The following is a 27,614-nucleotide window of genomic DNA, read 5'->3' as shown; positions in this document are numbered from 1 at the left end:
CAGTTTGAATTTGGCGTTATGTCATTAGTGTGAGCCTCCGCATAAGACTTTCGTATGGTAACGTAGTGTAACGAAACGTGGGTCAACGCACAAGAAACGTATCGGTTACGGCGTTATACGTCAATACGTTTCTTGTGCATTGATCTACGTTACGTTACCATACGAAAGTTTTGTGCGGAGGCTCTAACCGATACGTTTCTTGTGCCACGTTGATCCACGTTAAGTTACGCTACGCTATCATACGAGAGTCTTGTGCGGAGGCTCTTATAGGCTGCGGTCCACTTGACGCTACAAATGCTTCGAAGCATTCCTTTCTCTTTTCTTTCAATGAAGAAATAAGGAGAAGAAGAACGCTCCAAAGAATTTGTAGCATCAAGTGGACCGCAGCCTTACTTATTTATTTTTATGTTTACTTATTTATTTTTGTCTTACAAATAGAAGAACCATGATAATCTTGATATACTTTTCCATAATTTTCGCTGTTTCAATAATTCGACACAAGGGCTGATTATTCTTCTCTAGAAATATGATTAATCCATTATCTGGATTAATCAATAATTCTGTTGGGGTTCCAAAAAAAATGAATATTTTTTGAATTCTTTCGAGAATCGTTTTTACACGTTTTTATTGAACACGTACTCATGATGATATGTCACAATATCACTTGGTACAACCTTAAATGTTTTGAAACTGACACTTAAAAATGTTTTGCATCTGGCATCTGCGTAGAACCGTATGAAATTCGTCACGAGTATGAGCACACCTGTGTTCTTCCACCATGGCTTCCACATGGCTCTAGCTGTCACTGGCTGTCACCGCGAGAAGCCTGCGAGAGAGGCTGCTCGGCACTGCGTGATGCCGCGACCGTTGAATGAGTCCGCCGATTTCGGAGCAGCGTGTACGTTCAAAGTCGGCGCGCGGACGATTGTTTCCATCAGCGAGATGGCCTTGCTACTTGTTTTCGTTGACGCTCGAAATACCGTTACTTACCCGCGGATATGTTACTCAATCATTCTCCCGATGAATTTCGGACAGGTGTGAAGTGTTTGTGCTCCGTGCTCCGTGCCGTGGATGCTGTTATTCGGAATTCGCGCGCTCGTTTGTGCGATTGGCATTCCTGCTCCTCGTTCTGCGGGAATAATCGACGACGCGCACAAGAATTTGTATCAAGTGTATCAAGTGTCGTGAATGAATGTGTCGCGCGAATCGCTCGTTCGAGGCGGAGATGTCGAGGCGAAGGTACGGCAATTGTGAGTTGTGAGTGATTTGCAGTTTCTTCGTGATATTCCCGGGCGATAACCGTTCGTCCCACCCGGGCCCAGGCCGCCATATGTCTGGACTATCGAATATCGAATGTGCATGGCATTCATTTACGCGGCATATCTCGAATCGTCTCATGCTTTGAACGTGCTGTGCCGGAATTGTCGTGCGATTATCCCCCGCAATTCTTTTCGAAGAGCGGAAAGAGGGCCGAGTGACAACGTGACATCGTATTAAGTGATTCGAGTAACAGCACGCCCACACCGTGATACAACGGCGTCCGTTATTCGTTAACCCTATTCACTCCAACCATGCCTTTCGTGTCCCACGAGTTTCTAATGCCCTTCTTCTTCTTCTTCTTCTTCTTCTTCTTCTTCTTCTTCTTCTTCTTCTTTTTTAATTTCGTTGGCTCCTGCCTCTAACCGAGGACAATACGGCCAGCTTTGTCCACAGTGTGTATAGCTGACACAGATGAGTGCTACTGGTCAGCAGATTCGCTTAGGTACAAATAATAAGTATGCTAGTGATATTAGCTCGGGTACTAGGATTAAGTTGTCGGTCTTGATTAGGAGGGCTGATATGCGCTGAGAAGGGAGAGAAAGAGAATATGGAGGGGAACAGAGGCCATTCGTGCTCGCGGGAGACGCGCGCATTTACAAATTGATGTTGGCTGCTTTGCAGAAGGACATGATTAAGCGGCTAATTTTGTTGGTAGGTTTTTTCAGGATAGGAAATATGTCATTGCAGGAAGGGCCCACGGGCCGGCTTGCCGGCTATACCACGATGCCACGCATTTCGGGTATCGCGTCTCGTGTCTCGCCGAGTGCCGAGTCTCGAGTTGACAAATCGACGATACGCTATACCCGCTATATACGTTACATTTGCTTGTATACAAATTTTAATTTTTATATTTATAATTAAATAAATAAATATATATATATATATAAATATATATATATTTGAAATTTATAAATATATAAAGATTGCAAATATAATTAATTAAATAAATATTTATAAACATAAAAACTAAAATTCGTAAATGTAATGTATAGAAATCACCGTTCTATGCTTTTCTATCTAAAAAAGTCTTACATTAAAAACCTTTACTTTACATAATAAATTTCAAATTTAATATTTAAATGCATACCAATAATTATATTATTAACTATATTGAGAAAAAATGGTAGTTTATAATGTTTCTTGCACTCTTATTAAATTTATTTTACCTATGCATGTTCAAGCGGCCAATTACGAGCAACAACAGAAGGATAATTGGATAAAAATAAAAACACTTTCTTAAATAAACAATACACATGGGTAACAGTGAGTTCTATTATAATTCTCGTATAGTTCTGAACGTGTTCTAACGTTTATTTCTAAAGAGTTCTGACGATAAGCATTATTTATTCATATTTTAAATAATTTTTATCGCCCAAGAAAGACGCGTTTACGGGTATGTGGGTGAGACGCTGTAGAAAATCTCGGAGTTCTGGCTTATATAAAATATTTTTCGTACAGTTCTAAGCATACTAAAACAATTTCTAAAGAGTTCCGGGCATTGGCAATGTTGTATAATTTTTAAATAAATTAAGGCTCCTAGTCCCTGAGCCGAGAACTCTGCGTTGACGGTAGCGCCGTACCGTCGCGGCAGAAATAAGAACTCTCTCCTCTCACTCTCTCTAATGGAGAATTCTGTCTTGTGACATGTTGACAACCTTATTTTAAGTTGCGGTATATTTCTTTATTATTCGCTCTGTACTTGTGCTCTAACGTTTAACGTATTCGTGAAACTCGTAAAATTGACCGTATGGTAAGATTTGCAAGAAATATATATGCGGAAGGAACATTCACCACTCCTTTCGATAGTCGTCAAACGGCTTGTTTTCCGTATGTTTAGGCTTTGTTTTATGGCTGTTTGTTTATTGTCGAGGGAAAAGGATAGTATCCGGTCAATTTTTGAAGTGTGCTGAAACGATCTGTCGTGATTTTTTATTGAAATGTCTTTTTATTTCGGAAAATACCGCAACTTAAAATTAGGTGTTTTCCTCGCCTCGATAGTAAGAATCCAATATGGCCGCGGTGACTACCCAGGAGCCTTAATAACGCACGAAAGTCAGGAATTTATCGAGAATAGGGTCTTTCTCGAGCGATAAGAATTATTTATCGCTATACCACGATCGTGATATTTTAAGTATAATTAATTAAAAATAAACGAAACATGAACGACCATTTTCCTTCTCAGGATCTTTTTTTACAACCTAAATTACACAAAATTTGAAAATTTTAAAGAAATCGGACGGCGGCTATTATATGCTCAATATTTATAAATATTATTATATTAATTAATATAATATTATTACATTATTATTATAAACAGAATATTATAATGTTGGTTAAAATGATTTACTACAATTGAGGTTTAACAACTCATATTTTCTAATAACAGTAATAACTAAATATTATTACCAGTTGAAGTTTTCATTATAATATTTTCAATATATTGATCTATCCTTTTGCGTACCTATACATAATACATATACAGATATACGGATATATGTATATCTATAAAGCATAAAAAAGAGCTATTGAAATAGAATGTATACATACATGAAGCATTTAAAGAGAAAAGTCTCTTGCAAAGATATTTTATTTGTTTTTAACTATATCCCCAAAAATAACACATTAAAAATAAAATTCTTTCTACCATTTTGGAAGAAGAATTATATACCTAAGGAAGGTTTTAAAATCATATAAAGCAAAAATAAAGGCTACACTTGCATAACGTTCTCTGTTAAAATTTTCGGAAAACATACGTGTTGGATTAAGCAATTTTATAATATACAAGAGCAAATCCACTTATATATTATCCACAGCACTCCAATAGAGATGATAGCTCTCACCATTGTGACAAACAGATACACTCTATAATAATAGAATAAATATATTAATATGTGTTCGAGATCATGCAAATCGGTACGGAAAATCGCGTCATTACAGCAATTCAAGGCATAAGGCCAGATGTTATAAATTGCTCGCAACACGTATGCATGCAGGGAGGGCGGTCGACGAAATTCAATTTCCACCGTGTCGTTTTAACCGGATTGCAGATCGCCTCTTCAATATTAAAGTTGTCAGTATAGCATGGATCTTTCTTTCACTCATATTCTAGAAAGTTCGCTAATTGCTAGCAAAACATTGCCACAGCTGACCGAGTGAACAAACAAAGTCAAGCTACACAATAGAAAGGTCCATGCTATAAACAAAAGCGAGCGCAAACAAGTAACGATCCGCAGATCGTCACGTGCGAACAGTGACGTCATCGCGATGACGTAGGGCTCCGACGGCCAATTACCCTCCCGAAATTCGTGGAAATTTGTCTGGAGGGAGTTTCGCCTCGGAGGTGATAAAACGACCGCCGCCTCGGCGCAGGATCGATTCTCGTTCGTAGATCACCGCTAGTACACCGCTTTATACCGCTTAAACCGCTTTTCGCTTCGCCATCCGCATTTAGCTTAATCGCTCGCCGCTTTTGCCGTACTCAAGTCTGTGCGCGCTCACGGCTCTTTATCTGTAAATAACTGTATATATCTGATTTTTGGAACATTATAAACTTTATTAATTTTGTGCTTGCTGCCTCTCTCCTTGCTTTTGTGGTCGTCTCGTTACCTCGCGCTATTTCGCGCAACCGCGTGCTCTCGAACAATATGTTTAGTATGTCTTAATTATTTCGATTATGTTTCTTAAACAGTAAATTATGAAAAATTCGTTTCTTAATTAATATATACTGAAACTTATGTATATATCCGCGATATCTTTCTTCTTTTAAGATTCCTGAGTACTCGTCGCGACCATGTTAAATCGTAACATCAGAGGCAAGAAATGACACATTGAGAATTCTTGCATGCCATTTTTAAATAAAGAAATATTCAGATAAAAAAAGCACTTCAGATTGCAGAAACATACTTATAAAATTGTACGAAAACTATTCTTTTTCCTTGACAATTAATAAACAAGCTTACGTGCAGACGCGTGATTAGGTTTCGTATTATATTCATTTTATAGCTTTAACATTTTACTCCAACCATTTTATTACATCTTACCTCATAACTGGTTTATGTCACACAAATGAAAATACTTATATTTAAATAAAAAATATTGGTTTATAATATATTTTTACTTATACCTCTTCTTATGCGCTCTGGCTGCATCCAATCGATTCATGTCTTCGTGAAGAAGAAATTTTTTCGCACCAATTGCACAATTTCTTTATATAGAATCGTAAAACATTTATTGTAAATTATATTTATTTTAAATATATTATATTTAGAATAAAAAAAACATAAAATACTTACATCAAATGCTCTTTAATATTGAAATCGGAATAATCGAAAGAAAACATATCTCTGTTGTCAGGTGGTATTGAGGATATTAAAGCCAAGCAATTTGTATTGCTGAATTTCCAATTATTACATGCGAAATATCCCACAACACGACTAATCACATACAGATTTCTCTGAAGCCGTACTAGACTAATTTACACATTATTTATTAATCCAAAACGGTTCAGTTAAAACAATAAATCTTCAACTATACTACTAAATCTATAGATTGAGAATCCTCAATAAAACAAGCAAAAAAATTCCAAATAAACTTTTCAAGAACCAATCAACATCGCAGAAAAGGGTCAATAATACATTCGATTTGATTTAACACAGCATTTTTAAAAGTGGAAAAAAATAGAAGTATAAATAGATATAATAAATTTATATAATTGTATATAAAAAATTTTTCTAGACAAAAATGTTGTTTATATGTAGAGAAAAGAGATGGATAAACAAATAAAGAGAAAGGTAGAGACATAGAAAGAATATAGATAAAGTATTCAAAAATAATTTAAGATAAAAAAAAAGTTTCTTTAAAAAAAGTATACTATTTCAATTTGCGGAATATCTAAATGTTATCAATTTTATTAAAGGTATGAATAATTTGCTTTCGCTAAACTAGTTAAATTTTTAATTTAAGACTTACATAGGTCGACATCCAGAGAAATTTAAAATCATATCTATTAACGTAGCTGGCAAGATATGCAATAACATCGTCAATAAGTAGAACAGAGTAAAATTATCAATATATGTTACGCCAGGAATCCAGACAATTCCTTCGAAAGGCACTTCATCTGCAACCTCAAAACCAATTAACGTAATACTTTGGTATGTCATGGGTTTCTGGCTTGTACAGTTTAGGACAAAAATGGAACCTGCTGAAAAGCTAAAAGTAAATAAGAATAAAGTTAATTAATAAATAAAATGCAAACAATAACAGGTTAATAATTATTTACACAAAGTTACGTAAGATCTAAACTAAATCAACCCAGACAGCATCATGTCCAAAATCGGACATAAGACGTCTTTTAGTCATCATTTCGAAAGACGTCTAAAAGATGTCTTTTAGATGACTTATGTCCCGATTTTGGACATGCTGCTGTCTGGGAAGTTTCAGAAACGATACGAAATTTTGAATTGTGCGATATTCAAAATATTATTAACAAATTTCAATTTCACATGTTTCGACAAATTATTGAATTTTGTATTTAAAAAATACAAATATATAATAAAATTTATATTAAATTATTTAAAAAATTCTAAATTTTATTTTATACCAAAAAAGTCATAGATAGAGGACGATGAGTAAAATAGACCGATTTCTGATTAAAAAATGGGTGCCTAAATACGATTGTAACACTTTTATCCATCTAAACCCATGAGAAAGTGATCAAAATTGGCGTCAATTAAAGGGGTTAAAATAAGTTATTTTTAATAGTGATTCGATTAGTAACGATTTTATTCCAATTTTACCCATCGTCCTTTATTTGATATTAAAACAATAGGTATTTAAGGTGCAATTATTTTGAGAAAAAGCAAAAAAACATAATGATCATACGGATAACAAGAATCTAAACAGAAGTGAAAATTATTACGAATATTGAGTAAAGGTTATATAGTATATCTTAAAAAATAATGTAGTGTGAATAATTGCATAAAAGCTGAACCTATCTGCACCGAAAGGCTCCGAACCCGCGTGACAAACATATTCCTCTTTAAATGTAACAAAATAGATTAAAGAGATAACATCCATACGATCATGTTGTAAACATAGGTTATAGATAGTTCCAAAAAAAGAAAAAAAAACTGTTGCGTTCACAAATTAATACAGTTACAAACGCATGCATATGTTATACATGTTAATTAATGGTCATACGTGATAACTCCAATCTTCCAAGATACGACTAATATTGCTTTGATGACAATGTCCACTGGTACTATATCTTCAATAGCATTTTATTACCATAGATTACTCGTATTATTCCTTTTCCGGCACCAAATAGTAAGTCCTATTGGACCATTGATATTATCTACCCACCCTGGAAATGGTTCTTCCAGCGATGGATACACTAAAATATGATAAATATTTGTCTATTGTTGTTATATTATTACTTAAACCTTAATATTATTAAATTATTACTTGTCCACAAATTATTAACCGAAATAAAGAAGAAGGAAAAGGGTGTAAAATCCTACAAAATATTTTTAGATTCTATCTAATCTATATAATCTAACTCAATCTAATGTAATTTGTCGCACATTTTTTCAGACAGTTTAACTAATTATTCAATAACTATAGCAAATTTTGCAAAATGGTACATGACATTTCCTTTTAAGGCAATCCACCTTCACACTACGGCTATGTCAAAAATTGCCGGACACCCTGTATTCCATTAAATATTTTATTTTAAAATACTGTAACACAAAATAACGGATACAAATATTTAGCATACACAATAAGGCGTTAAAACAAAAATGTAGTTCAAATACGTATGTTAAGAAAAATAAGGCTACGTACCCATGGAAGGTCTTACAATTGCGCAAGGAAAGGAGAAAGAATAATCCTGTATTACACTTTCCGCTAGGTTCTTCGAAAAAATATACGTGTTTGGAGCGTAATCCAAACATCTATACATAATTTCAAATGTACACAAAATTAAAAATTTGGATATTATTTTATTAGAAGTACGATGAATAAAAGAATATAGTTTTTAAAACACAAATACATAACAATAATAATATAAAATAATGGTTCGAAGAAAACATCTATAATTATATAAATTTTATAAACACGATTATTAGTTTTTAACTTATTACTTACTTAGCTGTAAAAATATTTAAAGTATGTTCATCCAATGACTCCGCGATCTCTATCATTTTCCGCCAATCAGCTATAGGTGGGTACACTTTTTCTTCAATGAATGAATTATTCACGTGTGTGAACGCTATACTGACATACATTAATGCCTTTAATAAAAAAGAGGATTTTTTTTAATTTCTTGCAGTTTATAAAAGTTTGCATAATAACAAGATATATTTAATTTATACTATAGATACTCATATATACATCATGATATTTTAATCATGTCCACACTCTTCCTTTATTCTAAAAATACGCCATAATAAATATTTAGGAAAAAATTTATGACTGAGATAAGTAACGTTGTGTGTAAAACATTACGTAAAATGTATCACGTAGTGCAATAAATTACGTGAAATTATTCATGAATACAAATGCGCGATCTCTCTGTTACTCTGTTTGAGCGAAAATTACTTACTTTTAAATTCTTCATACTTTGAGCTAAAATACAAATGTCTCTTGTTGCTCTAGTGTTGGAAAATATAGCATGTTTTAAAACTGTCATTGAATCTCACACTTGCCGCTCCATGTATTACTATTGTCACTCTTTCAATCAACATTTGTCTGTCCGCATCTGACAAACCTAATCCCTTCTCTCTGATATCGCCAGAAATCGGAATTAACTTCTCGAAAATAGAAATTTGTTCTTCGCGCAGTCTTTCATATAGCTTATAAAATAAAAGAATGTTATAATTTATAAAAACGTTTTTGTTAGAATAGTTACAATAATTTTAATTCTACATTTTGAATAAATTTATAATATAAGGACAAAATGTGTACTTAATTGCATTCACAACATTTTACTCTAAATGCATTCCAATTTTTTATTACATACTATTCACAAAATGTTTATGTCCAAAATAGCATTCTTTAATAATGACGTTACAATAGCCCTTAGAAAAAAGTTCTTTTTACTATACATTTTAAGTGCTATATTAAGTGATGTAACATCTTAAAAATCTAAAAATCTCTTAAAAAATTGTGCGTTATTACAAAAATTTTCTCTTTCTATATCTATCTTACCGGTAAGTTTAATATTTCTTGAGCCTTTCCTTGATAGTAAATCCTTTTTTTGCACGTATCAGTAAGAATATTTCACGAACATCTGGACAAGATCGCAATACTTTTTCGATAAACACTTTACCCAGAAATCCTGTCGCGCCTGTCAACAATATACTTTGTCCAGCGTAAAATGCAGGAATCGACTTAGCCGGATCAATTGTCATCTTGATTATTTTTAAAATAAAGCTAATATGAGCAGTAACAACTTATACAATAGCAACGTAACGCAAAGTGAAGATATTGAAACACTTCGAATCGCTTTTACGTCGACAGAAAAATGCAGGTAAAGTTTAAATAAATTTTAATGACTATTTATACAACATGATAGAAGCAGGAAATGATATGCAGTGTGAGTTGAAAGAGCAAACGTTATATAAGGTAATATAGGGGAACGGGGAATAGCCCCGACATTATTGAAATTCAAGTTATATTTATTTGCAGTACATACTGTTCTTAAAATTTTATATATAGTTTTAGATTTTAAATATAATTAAACATAAATAAAATTAGAATAGGGGGGGGGGGATTAGAATAGAATAGGAAATTAAATACAGAGAGAGGAGAGAGAAAGAGTAACTATTTATATACATGATTAGTATTTATGTATTACTATATACTTACGTACGAATTGAATTATAATCATTTTTTATCTTTAAAACTATTTGTTCTACAGAAAACAGGAAATGATGTGCAAGAAATAATGGAAGGTTGAAAGAGCAAGTATTCAATATGTGCAATAATATGCGTTTATTTCGCAATATGGCAGTGATGTAAAAATATATTACAATATATCTTATGTTGGATTAGATTTAAAATGTATAATGCAATATATATTACTTTGCATTTCTTAGATGAAAGATATAATGTAATTTATTTTACAGTTTAAACATTCCATTAAATTAAATATGTAATGCAATTATTTATTACTTTTAAACAAAACTAACGTGAATAGTAAAACTATACTTTAATAATCTAGCAATGCAAAACGTAGGAATCGTTATCTCCTTACTTATATGTACTAATAGAGTGAATAGAAAAATGTAGAGACCAAATAAATTATTTAAGATCGACTACTACTTACGTAAGAATTGAATTTATATTGTCTTATGGTCAATAAAATCTATGGAACTATCTGCGCTTTGAAAGTCACGAAATAATATGCAGAATAACGTTGAAAGATCAAACATACGATATACATGCAATAATATACATGCTGCTTCATAACATGGCAGTAGAGATACAATGTAAATATAAATTATACTTGATATTTCCTTTTATATTTTTATGTTACTGCATTTTTTATAACTAACTAGATTTTTCGCCCGCGCTTCGCGCGGGCTCAAAATCTATTCCCCTCTCCCCAAACTCACTCATTAATTAGGAGCACCTTTGATATTCTTTCTCCTCAAACTCTAACCTACATTTCTTCGAATTTTTTTTTAAAAAATGAAAAATAATAGATAATATAATGGATGCAGATTAGCATATTGTCAAATGTTTCAAAAATGTATAATCCTTTATATTAAAGTCTTTAAATTTTATTTTTGCTCGTGCCTCGCACGCGTTTTCACCCTCCGTTGACCCACCATTATTAACTCTCTTTTATTTTCTTCCATTTTATTTTTTTTTCGCAATCATCAAAAATTAGAAAAATTTTGGCACTGGTTTCAAGAAAATCAATTCTTAATGAAAAATTATCCATTAATAAAAAATAAACTTATCCTCCAAAAATTAAAAAAATTTTGACTCTATTTCATATATAATTCTTTAAGATTTGGTCAATTAATACCCGAAAAATTAGAAAAATTTTGTAACTGGTTCACAAAAAAATCGGTAACAAAAAATTATACACTTTATAGCAAACCCCAGGAAATTCTACCTTTATTTCATATACAATTTTTTGAAATTCGATCAATTAACTCCCGAAAAATTTGAAAAATTTCGTAACCGGTTTCCACAAAAATCGGTAACAAAAAATTATCTATAAAAATTATCCATAAAAAAAATTTAGCTTGATATCTCAAAATTTACGGAAATTGGAGCAGAAATCGGAAACCCCTTTATTATTAACAATTTTTCTATAAACTCATCGTAGCCATCTTCAAAAAATTAGAAAATTTTGAAACCAATTTCCAAAAAATCGGTTATGAAAAATTATACACATCTTTGCCATCCCCAAAAAATTAGAAAAATTTGGGCATTGTTTTTAAAAAAGTAACGAAAAATTCTTTAAAAAAATTCAGCTAATATCTCAAAATTTGAGGAAATTAGAACAATCACGTACCTACATTTTTTTAAACAAAAATCGAAAACCCCTTTAGAAAAATTGGAAAAACTTCGTAACCGGTTTCAAGACAATCAATTCATTAATAAAAAATTAAACTTATCCTCCAACAATTAAAAAAATTTTGACACACGACTCCTATTTCCTATATAATTCTTTAAGATTTGGTCAATTAATTCCCGAAAATTTTCAAAAAATTTGTAACCGGTTCCCAAAAAAAACGGTAACGAAAAATTATACACTTTATAGCAATCCCGGAGAAATTCTATCTTTATTTCATATGTAATTCTTTAAGATTCAATTATTTTCCGAGAAATTGGAAAAATTTTGTAACCGGTTTCCAAAAAGATCGGTAACGAAAAATAATACACTTTATATCACTCTCCAGAAAATTCTACCTCTACTTCATATACAATTATTTGAGATTCGGTCAATTAATTTCCGAAAAATTGGAAAATTTCTGATACCGGTTTCCAAAAAGATCGGTAACGAAAATAATACACTTTATAGCACTCCCCAGAAATTCTACCTCTACTTCATATACAATTGTTTGAGATTCGGTCAATTAATTTCAAAAAATTTTCTGATACCAATTTCCCCAAAGATCGGTAACGAAAAATTATACATTTATGGCAATTCCCGGGAAATTTTACCCCCACTTCATATAATTCTTTAAGATTCGGTCAATTAATTTCCGAAAAATTGGAAAAATTTTGTAACCGGCTTCCAAAAAGATCGGTAACGAAAAATTATACACTTTATAGCATTCCCCGGAAAATTCTACCCCTGTTTCATATATAATTCTTTTAAATTGGTCAATTATTTCCCGAAAAATTAGAAAAAACGGTTTCCAGAAAATCGGTAGCAAAAAATTGGCCGCGACATTTTCATCCCGGGAAATTCTACCCCTGTTTCATATACTTTTGGTAAAAATTCGGTCAACTAACGAATGAGTAGTTCGCGTACATACAGACACACAGACAGACAGACAGACAGACGTGACTTATATATATAGATTTGCGCGCAGAGCATACTGTTTATAAAGATTAAAATATAATATTATAATGTTAGATACCTACAGAAAGACAGATAGGGGAGACCGGGAGTAAATACTGTAAATAGCCCACATTTCTGAATTTCTTGCCTTTATGATACCGGGATTTAGTTACCCAGTAGCGTAGGGTAACAAATATATGTGTATAATATATACAAATTTGATACTTGATACAGGTTTCAATTATCATCTTTTCCGTTACCGTTCACATTTGCGGCACCAAATTCACGTATAAATTTTTAACGGAGCACATGAGAAGTACACGAAGGGTTTAATTAGCGACAAAGGGAATGTTATGACACATCCACTGTGTTTTCTTCAAATATGTACGGCTATATATTAACTCGTGCTAGAACTGTGGTAGACTGTACAGACTGTGCGTTCGACAGCCATGGCGCTAGCCTTAATTATTGGCCAATAAAAGAGACGGGAGTGCAAGTAAAAAAATTTTAGTGAAAAAGGGGATCAAATTGCAGCTCGTTTTAAAGGTCTAGTAAAAAGAAAATTTTTTATGAAAACCGCAGATGGCTAAACCCCCCTATCAAAAGTTATGCGGAGTTAAAGTTCTAAAAGGATCTTTTGTACCTCGATTTTTCACTTACGCTTAGAAATATAAAAAAATTCATTTTACGGCAAAATTCCACTTAGTTCCTCTTGTGAGTGTTATCAAGGGCGTTCTTTATATTTTACTTTTGAGGCTCCTAAAAAAGAGGTCCTCAAAATCGGGGGGCTCAAAATCATTCAAATTCTAAGCCTCCTCGATTCTTCAAGGTAAATATATTGGTGAAAGATTTTAGATTTTTTCACTGTTTAGTGCATTTTCATGTGCATTTGCGCAAGAAAAAGGGGGGTGCCTCTTTTGCACTCCTCCACGATCAATTACTGTCAGAATTACAAAAGTTATTTTTACTTCAACTTAGGAGAACTTAATTAGCCGTCGGGTTACCATCATAGTCGGTATGTACCTATACGTTTGCTTGGTCACTCTATTACGTGTTAAAATTTCAAAATTAAAAATGGAGAATTTAAAATAGCGGATCAAATTTTTTAAAAATTATTCAAATCATGGAAGTGGGTATATATGTAGGTCTTTAGTCAGTAATTTTGTTCTCAAGTAATAGATCACAAATACTTAAACGTACTCACTTTCTCGATTAAAATAATTTTTTTTTTAATTTTAGTTACAAATAATTGGAGATGTATGACTGATGGACACTGCGCGATAAATAATGTTTCGACTACTTTTTTGCAAGAAAAATCTTTCCTATCTGGTACTTCTGTTGGCAATCTGCATGCCCGGTTACCATTGGCGATCCGTAGTTTTGCCACTTTGGCGCCGCGCCATGCCCCCCACCAGATAGCTCTCTTTATATAATACAAAGTATTATCTTGTGTGGAGTAGGACTGGTAAAACTGGTACTAGACGATAAAACATAATATTGTACATGTACGGAACGAGACCAGAAACACATTTTCTACCACTTCTTCACAATTTAATGAGTTGTTATCATCAGAGTTTGTGAAAATATTGAATACACTTGTAATTTACATAGTATATGGATTGTTGATGTCAGTGTAGTTAATATACTTAAAATATCACGATGTTGGTAAGTAAGGAAATAATCATTGAAACGATAATTTATGGATTGTATTTTTCGCTTCTGTATAGTCTGTATTTATGTTTTCTACAATTTTCTGCTCTAACAAAGATTATAATTTAAAAATATATAATTATGTGGAACATAATATGATCTAATTAAAATAAGAAACGAAATACTATATGTATATCCGTAAATTATCATTTCCTTACGTATCGACATCGTGATATTTTAAGTATAATTAATTAAAAATAAACGAAACATGAACGACCATTTTCCTTCTCAGGATCTTTTTTTACAACCTAAATTACACAAAATTTGAAAATTTTAAAGAAATCGGACGGCGGCTATTATATGCTCAATATTTATAAATATTATTATATTAATTAATATAATATTATTACATTATTATTATAAACAGAATATTATAATGTTGGTTAAAATGATTTACTACAATTGAGGTTTAACAACTCATATTTTCTAATAACAGTAATAACTAAATATTATTACCAGTTGAATTTTTCATTATAATATTTTCACTATATTGATCTATCCTTTTGCGTACCTATACATAATACATATACAGATATACGGATATATGTATATCTATAAAGCATAAAAAAGAGCTATTGAAATAGAATGTATACATACATGAAGCATTTAAAAAGAAAAGTCTCTTGCAAAGATATTTTATTTATTTTTAACTATATCCCCCAAAAAAACACATTAAAAATAAAATTCTTTCTACCATTTTGGAAGAAGAATTATATACCTAAGGAAGGTTTTAAAATCATATAAAGCAAAAATAAAGGCTACAATTGCATAACGTTCTCTGTTAATATTTTCGGAAAGCATACGTGTTGGATTAAGCAATTTTATAATATACAAGTGCAAATCCACTTACATATTATCCACAGCACTCCAATAGAGATGATAGCTCTCACCATTGTGACAAACAGATACACTCTATAATAATAGAATAAATATATTAATATGTTTAGTATGTCTTAATTATTTCGATTATGTTTCTTAAACAGTAAATTATGAAAAATTCGTTTCTTAATTAATATATACTGAAAGTTATGTATATATATCTGCCGATATCTTTCTTCTTTTAAGATTCCTGAGTAATCGTTGCGACCATGTTAAATCGTGACATCAGAGGCAAGAAATGACACGTTGAGAATTCTTGCATGCCATTTTTAAATAAAGAAATATTTAGATAAAAAAAAGCATTTCAGATCGCAGAAGCATACTTATAAAATTGTACGAAAATTATTCTTTGACAATTCATAAACAAGCTTATGTGCAGGCGCGTGATTATATAGGTTTCGTATTATATTCATTTTATTGCTTTAACTTTTTACTCCAACTATTTTATTACATCTTACCTCATAACTGGTTTATGTCACACAAATGAAAATACTTATATTTAAATAAAAAATATTGGTTTATAATATATTTTTACTTATACCTCTTCTTATGCGCTCTGGCTGCATCCAATCGATTCATGTCTTCGTGAAGAAGAAATTTTTTCGCACCAATTGCACAATTTCTTTATATAGAATCGTAAAACATTTATTGGAATTACATTTATTTTAAATATATTTAGATATTTAAAATCAAAAAACATAAAATACTTACATCAAATACTCTTTAATATTGAAATCGGAATAATCGAAAGAAAACATATCTCTGTTGTCAGGTGGTATTGAGAATATTAAAGCCAAGCAATTTGTATTGCTGAATTTCCAATTATTACATACGAAATATCCCACAGCACGATTGGCCACATACAGATTTCTCTGCAGCCGTACTAGACTAATTTACACATTATTTATTAATCCAAAACGGTTCAATTAAAACAATAAATCTTCAATCACTAAATTTATAGATTGAGAATCCTCCATAAAACAAGAAAAAAATCCAAATACACTTTTCAAGAACCAATCAACATCGCAGAAAAGGGTCAACAATACATTCGATTTGATTTAACACAGCATTTTTAAAATTGGAAAAAAATAGAAGTATAAATAGATATAATAAATTTATAATATAATTGTATATAAAAATTTTTTCTAGACAAAAATGTTGTTTATTTATATGTAGAGAAAAGAGATGGATAAACAAATAAAGAGAAAGGTAGAGACATAGAAAGAATATAGATAAAGTATTCAAGGATAATTTAAGATGAAAAAAAAAGTTTCTTTAAAAAAAGTATACTATTTCAATTTGCGGAATATCTAAATGTTATCAATTTTATTAAAGGTATGAATAATTTGCTTTTGCTAAACTAGTTAAATTTTTAATTTAAGACTTACATAGGTCGACGTCCAAAGAAATTTAAAATCATATCTATTAACGTAGCTGGCAAGATATGCAATAACATCGTCAATAAGTAGAACAGAGTAAAATTATCAATATATGTTACGCCAGGAATCCAGACAATTCCTTCCAAAGGCACTTCATCTGCAACCTCAGAACCAATTAACGTAATACTTTGGTATGTCATGGGTTTCTGGCTTGTACAGTTTAAGACAAAAATGGAACCTGCTGAAAAGCTAAAAGTAAATAAGAATAAAGTTAATTAATAAATAAAATGTAAACAATAACAGGTTAATAATAATTTGCACAAAGTTACGTAAGATCTAAATTAACCCAGACAGCACCATGTCCAAAATCGGACATAAGACGTCTTTTAGCCATTCATTTCGAAAGACGTCTAAAAGATGTCTTTTAGATTACTTATGTCCCGATTTTGGACATGCGTGCTGTCTGGAAAGTTTCAGAAACGAGACGAAATTTTGAATTGTGCGATATTCAAAATATTATTAACATATTTCAATATAACACGTTTCGACAAATTATTAATTATATTTATATTTAAAAAATGCAAATATATAATACAATTTTTATTAAATTATTAAAAAAATTCTTAATTTTATTTAATACCAAAAAAGTAGACAAAGGACGATGATAAAACAGACCGATTTCTGACTAAAAAGTGTAACGTGTAATCTTATATTTAAAGCAAATTTTGACTACTTTCTCACGGGTTTAGATGGATAAAAATGCTACCGTCGTATTCAGCGACCCAAAAAAATAAGATTACATGTATAACTTACGTTACACTTTGCAGAAATTGGCCTATTTTACCTAGCGTCCTATATTTAATAAAAACAATAGGTATTTAAGACGCAATCATTTTGAGGAAAAGCAAAAAAACACAATGGACATACGAATGGTAAAAATCTAAATAGAAATAAAAATTAATTCGAATATTGAGTAAAGGTTATATAGTATATCTTAAAAAATAATGTAGTGCGAATAATTGATGCATAAAAGCTGAACCCATCTGCCTCTAAAAGGTCAAACCCGCAACTATTTATTCCGCTTTTAATTTAACGAAATAGATTAAAGAGATAACATCCGTATCATGTTGTAAACATAGATAGTTCCAAATAAAGAAAGAAAACTGTTGCGTTTACAAATTAATATCGTTACAAACGCATACGTGTATTACACATATTAATTGATGGTCATACGTGGTAACTCCAATCTTCCAAGATACGACTAATATAGCTTTGATGACAATGTCCACTGGTACTGCATCTTCAATAACATCTTTATTACCATAGATTACTCGTATTATTCCTTTTCCGGCACCAATAGTAAGTCCTATTGGACCGTAAAGATTATCTACCCATCCTGGCATTGGTTCTTCTATTGATGGCGTCACTAAAACATGAGGTACATTTGTCTATTATTGTTAGATTATTACTTAAATCTCGTAAAATATTATTAAATTATTACTTGCACATAAATTATCAACCGAAATATAGAAGGAGGAAAAGGCTGTAAAATCCTATACATATTCTTAAATTCGGCGAAACTTCCGAAAACGTCCATGCTCAGATTTAGGTGAAACTTTGTGAATAGGTTCCTTTTAGATAGAAAACACATATACTAAAAGGATTTTTTGCGACTCCAAAGTTTAGCAACTTTTTTAACATTTTTAACTTACTGCCTCCGCACATACATTTTCCACGCGAAACAAACCAAAACAGCTCTCAAGTAATGTAAACAACCATAAAATCATACACAAAATACAAATATATTAGTTTATATACAAAACAAATAAAAAAATTAGCCGGGCCGGGCCGGGCCAAGTGTATGCGTGAAATATTTCGGGACTACCGCACCTCCCCCGAAAGCACGGGGCGGGGGTGTGCGTGAACCTCGGTTCGCGTGGAAAGTGTATGCGTGAACTATTTCGGGACTACCGCACCTCCCCCGAAAGCACGGGGGGGGGGGGGTGCGTGAACCTCGGTTCGCGTGGAAAGTGTATGCGTGAACTATTTCGGGACTACCGCACCTCCCCCGAAAGCACGGGGGGGGTGTGCGTGAACCTCGGTTCGCGTGGACAGTGTATGCGTGGAGGCAGTAGGTTAAAAATGTTAAAAAAGTTGCTAAACTTTGGAGTCGCAAAAAATCCTTTTGGTATATGTGTTTTCTATCTAAAAGGAATCTATTCACAAAGTTTCACCTAAATCTGAGCATGGACGTTTTCGGAAGTACAGCCTAGGGTGTCCAGCAATTTTTGACAAAATTGAAGTATGAAGGTAGATTGGCTCAAATTGAAAAGAAAAGTCACGTACCATTTTGCAAAATTCATAATAGTTACTGAATAATTAATTAAACTGTCTGAGCCAACGTGCGCGTGGAAAGCGGTAGATTAGACTCGGTATAGACATGTAGGTAAAATGGCTTACTCTTGTTAAACCTCTTAACAACGAAGAGCATCATCTGATAGCGAGAAATAATATCACGCAGCGAACGGCGAGCGACGCGTGACGTATGTACAATGCCGTGGCTAAGAGATCTAACAAGTAAGTCATTTTATATACATGCCTATACCTACCGAGTTTGGCTTACCTACTGCTTTCCACGAGCACATTGTTTCAGACAGTTCAACTAATTATTCAATAACTATAGCAAATTTTGCAAAATAATACATGATATTTCCTTTAAATTTAAGCCAATCCATCTTCATACTACGGCTATGTAAAAAACTGCCGGACACCCTGCATTCTATTAAATATTTTATTTTGAGATACTGTAACACAAAATAACGAATACAAATTGTTAGCATACACAATAATAAGGCGTTAAAACAAAAATTTAGTTCTAATACTTATTGTTAGGAAAAATAAGGCTACGTACCTAAGGAAGGTCTTACAATCGCGCAAGGAAAAGAGAAAGAATAATCCTGTACTACACTTTCCGCTAGGTTCTTCGAAAAAATATACGTGTTCGGAGCGTAATCCAAACATCTATACATAATTTCAAATGTAAAAAAATTAAAAATTTGGATATTATTTTATTAGAAGTACGATGAATAAAAGAATAGTTTTTAAAACACAAATAGATAACTATAATAATATAACATAGTAATAAAATAATAGTTCTAAGAAAACATCTATAATTATATAAATTTTATAAACATCACAATTATTGTTTTTAGCTTATTACTTACTTAGCTGTAAAAATGTTTAAAGTATGTTCATCCAATGACTCCGCGATCTCTATCATTATCCGCCAATCAGCTATAGGTGGGTACATTTTTTCTTCAATAAATGCATTATTCACGTGTGCGAATGCTGTACTAACATACACTAATGCCTTTAATAAAAAAGAGGAATTTTTTTTTAATTTCCTGCAGTTTAAGAAAGTTTGTATAATAACAAGATATATTTAATTTATACTATAGACACTGATACATCATGATATTTCAATCATGTCCACACTCTTCCAAATTTATCCTGTTTAAATTGTTATTAAATTTAAAAATACGCCATAATAAATATTTAGGGGAAAATTTATGACTGAGATAAATAACGTTGTGTGTAAAACATTACGTAAAATGTATCACGTAGTGCAATAAATTACGTGAAATTATTCATGAATACAAATGCGCGATCTCTCTGTTACTCTGTTTGAGTGAAAATTACTTACTCTTAAATTCTTCATACATTGAGCTAAAATACAAATGTCTCTTGTTGCTCTAGTGTTGGAAAGTATAGCATGTTTTAAACTGTCATTGAATCTCACACTTGCCGCTCCATGTATTATTATTGTCACTCTTTCAATCAACATTTGTCTGTCCGCATCCGACAAACCTAATTCTTTCTCACTAACATTGCCAGAAATCGGAATTAACTTCTCGAAAATAGAAATTTGTTCTTCGCGCAGTCTTTCATATAACTAAAATAAAAGAATGTTATAATTTATAAAAACGTTTCTGTTAGAATAATTACAATAATTTCTAATTCTACATTTTGAATAAATTTATAATATAAGAACAAAATGTGTACTTAATGGCATTCACAATATTTTACTCTAAATGCATTCCAATTTTTTATTACATACTATTCACAAAATGTTTATGTCCAAAATAGCATTCTTTAATAATGACGTTACAATAGCCCTTAGAAAAAAGTTCTTTTTACTATACATTTTAAGTGCTATATTAAGTGATGTAACATCTTAAAAATCTAAAAATCTCTTAAAGAATTGTGCGTTATTACAAAAATTTTCTCTTTCTATATCTATCTTACCGGTAAGTTTAATATTTCTTTGAGCCTTTCCTTGATAGTAAATCCCTTTTTTGGACGTATCAGCAAGAATATTTCACGAACATCTGGACAAGATCGCAATACTTTTTCGATAAACACTTTACCCAGAAATCCTGTCGCGCCTGTCAACAATATACTTTGTCCAGCGTAAAATGCAGGAATCGACTTAGCCGGATCAATTGTCATCTTGATTATTTTTAAAACAAAGCTAATATGAGCAGTAACAACTTATACAATAGCAACGTAACGCAAAGTGAAGATATTGAAACACTTCGTATCGCTTTTATTATGTCGACAGAAAAATGCAGGTAAAGTTTAAATAATTTTTTATAACTATTTATACAATATGATGGAAGCAGGAAATGATGTGCAGCGTGAGTTGAAAGAGCAAACGTTATATAAGGTAATATAGGGGAACGGCGGAATAGCCCCGACATTATTGAAATTCAAGTATACCGCGTATCTATGGCCATTGTTTAAACATTCTGCATATGTCGAGATACACGGAAGGCATATTAGAATGTTTAAACAATAGTCATATATAGATACGCGGTATACTTGAATTTCAATAATGTCCGGGGCTATAACCCCCCGTTCTCCTACATCTGTTTCATACCAAATATAGCAAAAGAAATGGGATCAGGGATATGATCCAATATGTAAAATATGTACATTATTGTTTTATATCCCCTGATAAGAAATGATTCGTAAAATTACATAACAAAATCTGAATGAAATTTGGAATTCTGCAATTATGTCTCAATATTTGGAACAATAAGTATTTGTAGAAATCTAGACTTTTCATGAAATATTGATAAATATTTGCACAATTTATTTCTAAATGGTATTTCAGCAAAACAGTAGCGTTATGGCTTACGGCGAATCATAGCATCTTAGAGGAATATTTATAAAATTAAATTTGAAAAGAAATTACGTAATAATTAAGAAATATATTTGAGTTTTATTACATGTTACTCCTGTATACCTATATTATGTACATACAGCATATTCTATGTTTGCTGAATCGCCATTAGATAACATCCTTCCTCGTACGTAAAATATGATAAACGGTGGTATATGTGACTGTTATATATATGTATGTATATCTGTGTTTACTGAGATGATTTTGCTTCTAAATGTCGAAATAATTGTGCGTAATTTGTACTCAATATTAAATTTATTAATTTTTGAGCAAATATTATTCAGAAATTTCATGTCGACAAAAACCGATGCGTTATGTGGCGAATTATTTTATTGTTAGTGCGATTATTGTGAAATTCTTCTTAATTGAGTGATCTTGTACAATATTTGCACAATTTTTCTATCAAAGACTTTGTGTCATTACATTTAATTATATTTATTTACAGTACATACTGTTCTTGAAAATTTATATATTGTTAGATTTTAAATATAATGGAATTAGAATAGGAATTAGAATAGAAAATTAAATACAGAGAGAGGAGAGAGAGAGAGTAACTATTTAAATACACGATTAGAGTACTTACGTATTACTACTTACGTACGAATTGAATTGTAATCATTTTATCTCTAAAACTATTTGTTTTATAGGAAACAGGAAATGATGTGCAAGAAATAATGCAAGGTTGAAAGAGCAAGCATTTCAATATATGCAATAATATGCGTTTGTTTCGTAATATGGCATTGATGTAAAAATATATTAAAATGTATCTTATATTGCATTAGATTAAAGATGTATAATGCAATATATATTACTTTGGATTTCTTAGATAAAAGATATAATGTAATGTATTTTACACATGCCATTAAATTAAATATGTAATACAATTATTTATTACTTTTAAACAAAACTGACGTGAATAGTAAAACTATACTTTAATAATCTAGTAATGCAAAACGTAGGTACTGAAACACTTGGAATCGTTATCTCCTTTGTTATATGTACTAATAGAGTAAATAGAAGAATGTAGAAACCAAATAAATTATTTAAGATCGACTACTACTTACGTAAGAATTGAATTTATATTGTCTTATGGTCAATAAAATCTATGGAACTATCTGCGCTTTGAAAGACACGAAATAATATGCAGAATAACGTTGAAAGATCGAACATATGATATACATGCAATAATATACATACTGCTTCATAACATGGCAGTAGAGATACAATGTAAATATAAATTATATTTGATATTTCCTTTTATATTTTTATGTCACTGCATTTTATATAACTAATCTGCGCGCAGCGCATACTGTTTATAAAGATTAAAATATAATATTATAATGTTAGATACCTAGAGAAAGACAGTTAGGGGAGACCGGGAGTAAATACTGTAAATAGCCCACATTTCTGAATTTCTTGCCTTGATACCGGGATTTAGCTACTCAGTAGCGTAGGGTAACAAATATGTGTGTAATATATACAAATTTGATACTTGATACAGGTTTCAATGATCATCTTTTCCGTTACTGTTCACATTTGCGGCACTAAATTCACGTATAAACTTTTAACGGAGCACATCAGAAGTACACGAAAGGTTTAATTAGCGAAAAAAAAAATGTTATGACACTTCCACTGTGTTTTCTTCAAATATGTACGGCTATTAACTCGTGCTAGAACTGTGGTAGACTGTGGAAGCTTTCCAGCAAGCGACACAAGTCGACACAAGCATCGTTCTATCTTTCTTTTTTGGTAATGAGTAACAAAGATAAAACGATACTTGTGTCGACTTGTGTCGCTTGCTGGAAAGCTCCCAGTATTAACTGTACAGACTGTGTGTTCGTCAGCCATGGCGCTAGCTTTAATTATTGGCCAATAAGGGGGCGGGAGTGCAAGTAAAAAATGTTTAGTGGAGAGAGGGATCAAGCTCGTTTTAAAGGTCTAGTAAAAAGAAAATTTTTGGTGAAAACCGCAGATGTGGCTAAACCCCCCTATCAAAAGTTATGCGGAGTCAAAGTTCTAAAAAGATCTTTTGTACCTCGATTTTTCACTTACGCTAAGAAATATAGGAAAACGCATTTTACGGCAAAATTCCTCTTAAGAGTAATCAAGGGCGTTCTTTATATTTTACTTTTGAGGCTCCTAAAAAAGAGATTCTCAGGGAGGGGGGAGGGGCTCAAAATCATTCAAAGTCTAAGCCCCCTCGATTCTTCAAAGTAAACGTATTGTTGAAATATTTTAAATTTTTTCACTGTTTAGTGCATTTTCATGTGCATTTGCGAAAGAAAAAGGAGGGTGCCTCTTTTGCACTCCTCCACGATCAATTACAGTCAGAATTAAAAAAGTTTTTACTTCAACTTTAGGAGAACTTAATTAGCCGTCGGGCTACTATCATAGTCGGTATGTACCTATACGTTTGCTTGGTCACTCCATTACGTGTTAAAATTTCAAAATTGAAAATGGCGGATTCACAAAATGGCGGATCAAATTTTTTAAAAATTATTCAAATTATGGAAATGGGTATATGTGTAGATTTTTGTAGTCATTAATTTTGTTCTCAAGTGATAGATCACAAAAACCTAAACGTACTCACTTTCACAATTAGAATAATTTTTTTTTAATTTTAGTAACAAATTGGAGATGTATGACTGATGGACACTGCGATAAACTCGTCGACATTTAAACGACTACTGATTTCTTGGCTCTCAAACCAGGAAATTACACACGAAGACATCTGGGGAGGCTTCGGAGTGCGCACTTGCCGAAACGACCGTTAGGATTAACCGATTCGCCAATAGTTACGGGAAAAGAAGGCCCTATGTATACTTAGATTTAGCTTTATGTAATGTATAGGCAACGCGCTGAGGATGACTCCAAAAAGGGTTGAAACGTACGTATTGTAATTGACATTTGATTGACATTTTATTATAAAGATTTTAGCGAAGATAATCTACGCTTGGCTCTTATTGCCTAATTGAGTTTAATATTTTATATACTGAGCCTTTAGAGATATATTAATTATTTAAACTTACAACGTTTCGACCGTAATTTCGGTCCTTCTTAAGTGAAAAAATTAATCAAGCCATACATCCTCAAAAAACCGCGTACAAAATATCCATTACGTCGCTGACATCGTACCCTAACTACATCATGCATACAGTAAAGCTAAAAAGTGCAGAAATAAACTCACGATAGTCAATAAGATAAATAATTGCTCAGAAGTCATAAGATAAACAGTTAGAATAACAAGGTCTGACAAAATACACGGAAGCCCTAAAGATACATTGATCGGACTAGCACGTGACAAGAATATAAATATAAAATACTAACAAACTGATTTTGATTGATTTGGAAGTTATTTCTCGTTTTTACCGCGTATATATTTAACACCAATTGAGAATACTACAAACGTGAGATAAAAAAGTAAGATAAGCAAAATGCAACAAAAGTAAAATCAAAAAATGGTGCAAATTAGAAATTTGCACATAGCTTCCTCATAGAGGAAGTGATATGTCTTAAGATGCTAATATGGCCCTCTGATTGGCTGATGACGCCTTAAAACTATACTTAAGACGATCTTGAATATAAGACCCGACTATGAATACCAGCCTTAAAGAATTATATTAAAAAAATCGGTAACCCCTTTATTATTAACAATTTTAATAATTCTATTATATTCTTCAGTCTTTCTACCCCTATTTCATATATAATTGGTTAAGATTTGGTTGATCAGTTCTGGAGTTATAGAAATTTCGGTAAATTTTGGCACATACATACATACACACATACATACACACATACCGACATTTTTTAAAATAGCGATTTTTCAACGTTTTAGAACATTCTGAACACATTGGCAAAAGCAACTAAAAAAAATTTTTTTTACGAAAACAAGCTTTCTCTATGAGGAAGCAAAAATGAATAAATAATGCTTATTGCCAGAATAAAATGGGACAACGTTAGAACACGTTCAGAACTACACGAGAATTATAGCAGAACTCACAGAACTGCCGAAATACGGCCAACGTCTCACCTTATTTTCGATAAATTCCTGATTTTCGAGCGGTATTAATTTATTTAAAAATTATACAACGTAGCTAGTGTTTGCGAAAGTTAATAAACATATATATACAACGTAGCTAGTGGCGGGAACTCTTTAGAAAATGCTTTAGTATGCTCAGAACTATACGAAAAATATTTTATATAAGCCAAAACTCCGAGATTTCGCACAGCGTCTCATCTTCTTCTGTCATGATTACTTTTCGGTTAATATTAATTTTTTTAAATATAACACAAAGATTCTAACGCTCGGAACTCTTTAGAAAATGTTTCAATATGCTCAAAACTACTCGAAAAATATTTTACATAAACCGGAACTCCGAGATTTCAACTGGCGTCTCAACCGGTATACTCGATGCATTGTAATTTTTTTTAGTACTTTATAATTAATTTTTTTGCTTTTATATGGCAAAACTGTTATAGAACTATAGATCTTGCAAAATCTGATGAGATACAGTGGTGGAACTTGTGTAGGACAAAATGAGACGCTGCGTGAATATAGCGTCTCAGTTTGTACTGACGCGTTTTTGAAAGAAGCCAGAACTCTCAATAATTTGTGAGTTTCTGCAAAATGAGACGATAGCTTCACACACACGTTAGGAAGAGAATGTATAAAGAATTATTAACGGAGATATTTTAATTTAAAAGATCATTAAATATATATTTTTCAGGAATGTTTTATAGGGAAACGAAGAAAGTGAATAACGTTAACTTTGCATGTTTTCTTCACATTATTTTAAAAATTTATTTTTATTTTTTAAGTAACAAAATGCTCTTTTTCTGTTATATCTTGGTCACTATAAATGACAGACGATGTAAATAATTCTAGCTGTTTTAGGTATCTGAAACGCCAAAAGCTAAAATTTTCTTATTCTGCAGGAGAAGTGTGGCTATCGTCTGAACTAGAACTAAATCAATATTTCCATTCTGAGCGGCTTTTTTATTTAAAATATTATAACTTTTTCAAAATTTTATTAGTATTTTATTAAAAGAAAATGTTTATTCTAGTTCAGACGATAACCCATATCACTTATTCTGAATAAGAAAATTTTTGGTTTTTACGTTTCTGATACCTGTCGATTTAAGTTGTTTTAAACTGTTATTCTATTCACTGGCGAAATAAATTTATTATTCTGATTTTTAATAATATAAGAGAAATAAGACCGTTTTATGACCGTCATACAATCAATCAATATTAAATAAGCCGTGTACGATCCGAGCTTGGATCTTAATAGCCTAATAATGTTTTTTTATGCATAATTACACGTATATTTTTTCCAATCTTAATAAATTGCGCGCTGACTAACTTGTCAACTTACAACACAGCTCCTGTTGGAGTAAATTCTTTATTATTTAAATCGATTTAATTAGAGGGGTGTGAGGGGATTTTATTAATCCAATAGGAGCTGTGTTGTAAGTCTGACAAGTTAATCGGCGCGTATTATAGTTTGATTAAAGTTGGAAAAATATGTAAATATAGTATATAAAAATATTATTAGGC

General features: G+C 31.6%; 1 protein-coding gene and 1 pseudogene across 1 annotated transcript; both read right to left on the bottom strand.

Moving 5' to 3' along the window:
* Nucleotides 1–3,889: 3,889 nt before the first annotated feature.
* On the bottom strand, nucleotides 3,890–10,063 carry LOC139822442 (fatty acyl-CoA reductase 1-like; annotated as a pseudogene).
* Nucleotides 10,064–14,369: 4,306 nt separating this feature from the next.
* On the bottom strand, nucleotides 14,370–21,498 carry LOC139821957 (fatty acyl-CoA reductase 1-like). The gene is made up of 9 exons (XM_071793403.1): nucleotides 21,118–21,498; nucleotides 20,516–20,764; nucleotides 20,037–20,182; nucleotides 19,724–19,833; nucleotides 18,046–18,238; nucleotides 16,822–17,061; nucleotides 16,145–16,321; nucleotides 15,975–16,055; nucleotides 14,370–15,466 (listed from the first exon to the last, which is right to left on the bottom strand). Exons 1-9 carry the CDS (start codon nucleotides 21,319–21,321, stop codon nucleotides 15,376–15,378), a joined length of 1,491 nt encoding a protein of 496 aa, XP_071649504.1. The 5' UTR covers nucleotides 21,322–21,498; the 3' UTR covers nucleotides 14,370–15,375.
* Between the last annotated feature and the right edge of the window lie 6,116 nt (nucleotides 21,499–27,614).

This window comes from Temnothorax longispinosus, chromosome 11 (assembly GCF_030848805.1).
Source record: "Temnothorax longispinosus isolate EJ_2023e chromosome 11, Tlon_JGU_v1, whole genome shotgun sequence".
NCBI classification, from domain to species: domain Eukaryota; kingdom Metazoa; phylum Arthropoda; class Insecta; order Hymenoptera; family Formicidae; genus Temnothorax; species Temnothorax longispinosus.
The sequence above is the reverse complement of the archived record's forward strand: the minus strand, read 5'-3'. Positions and strand labels throughout refer to the sequence as shown.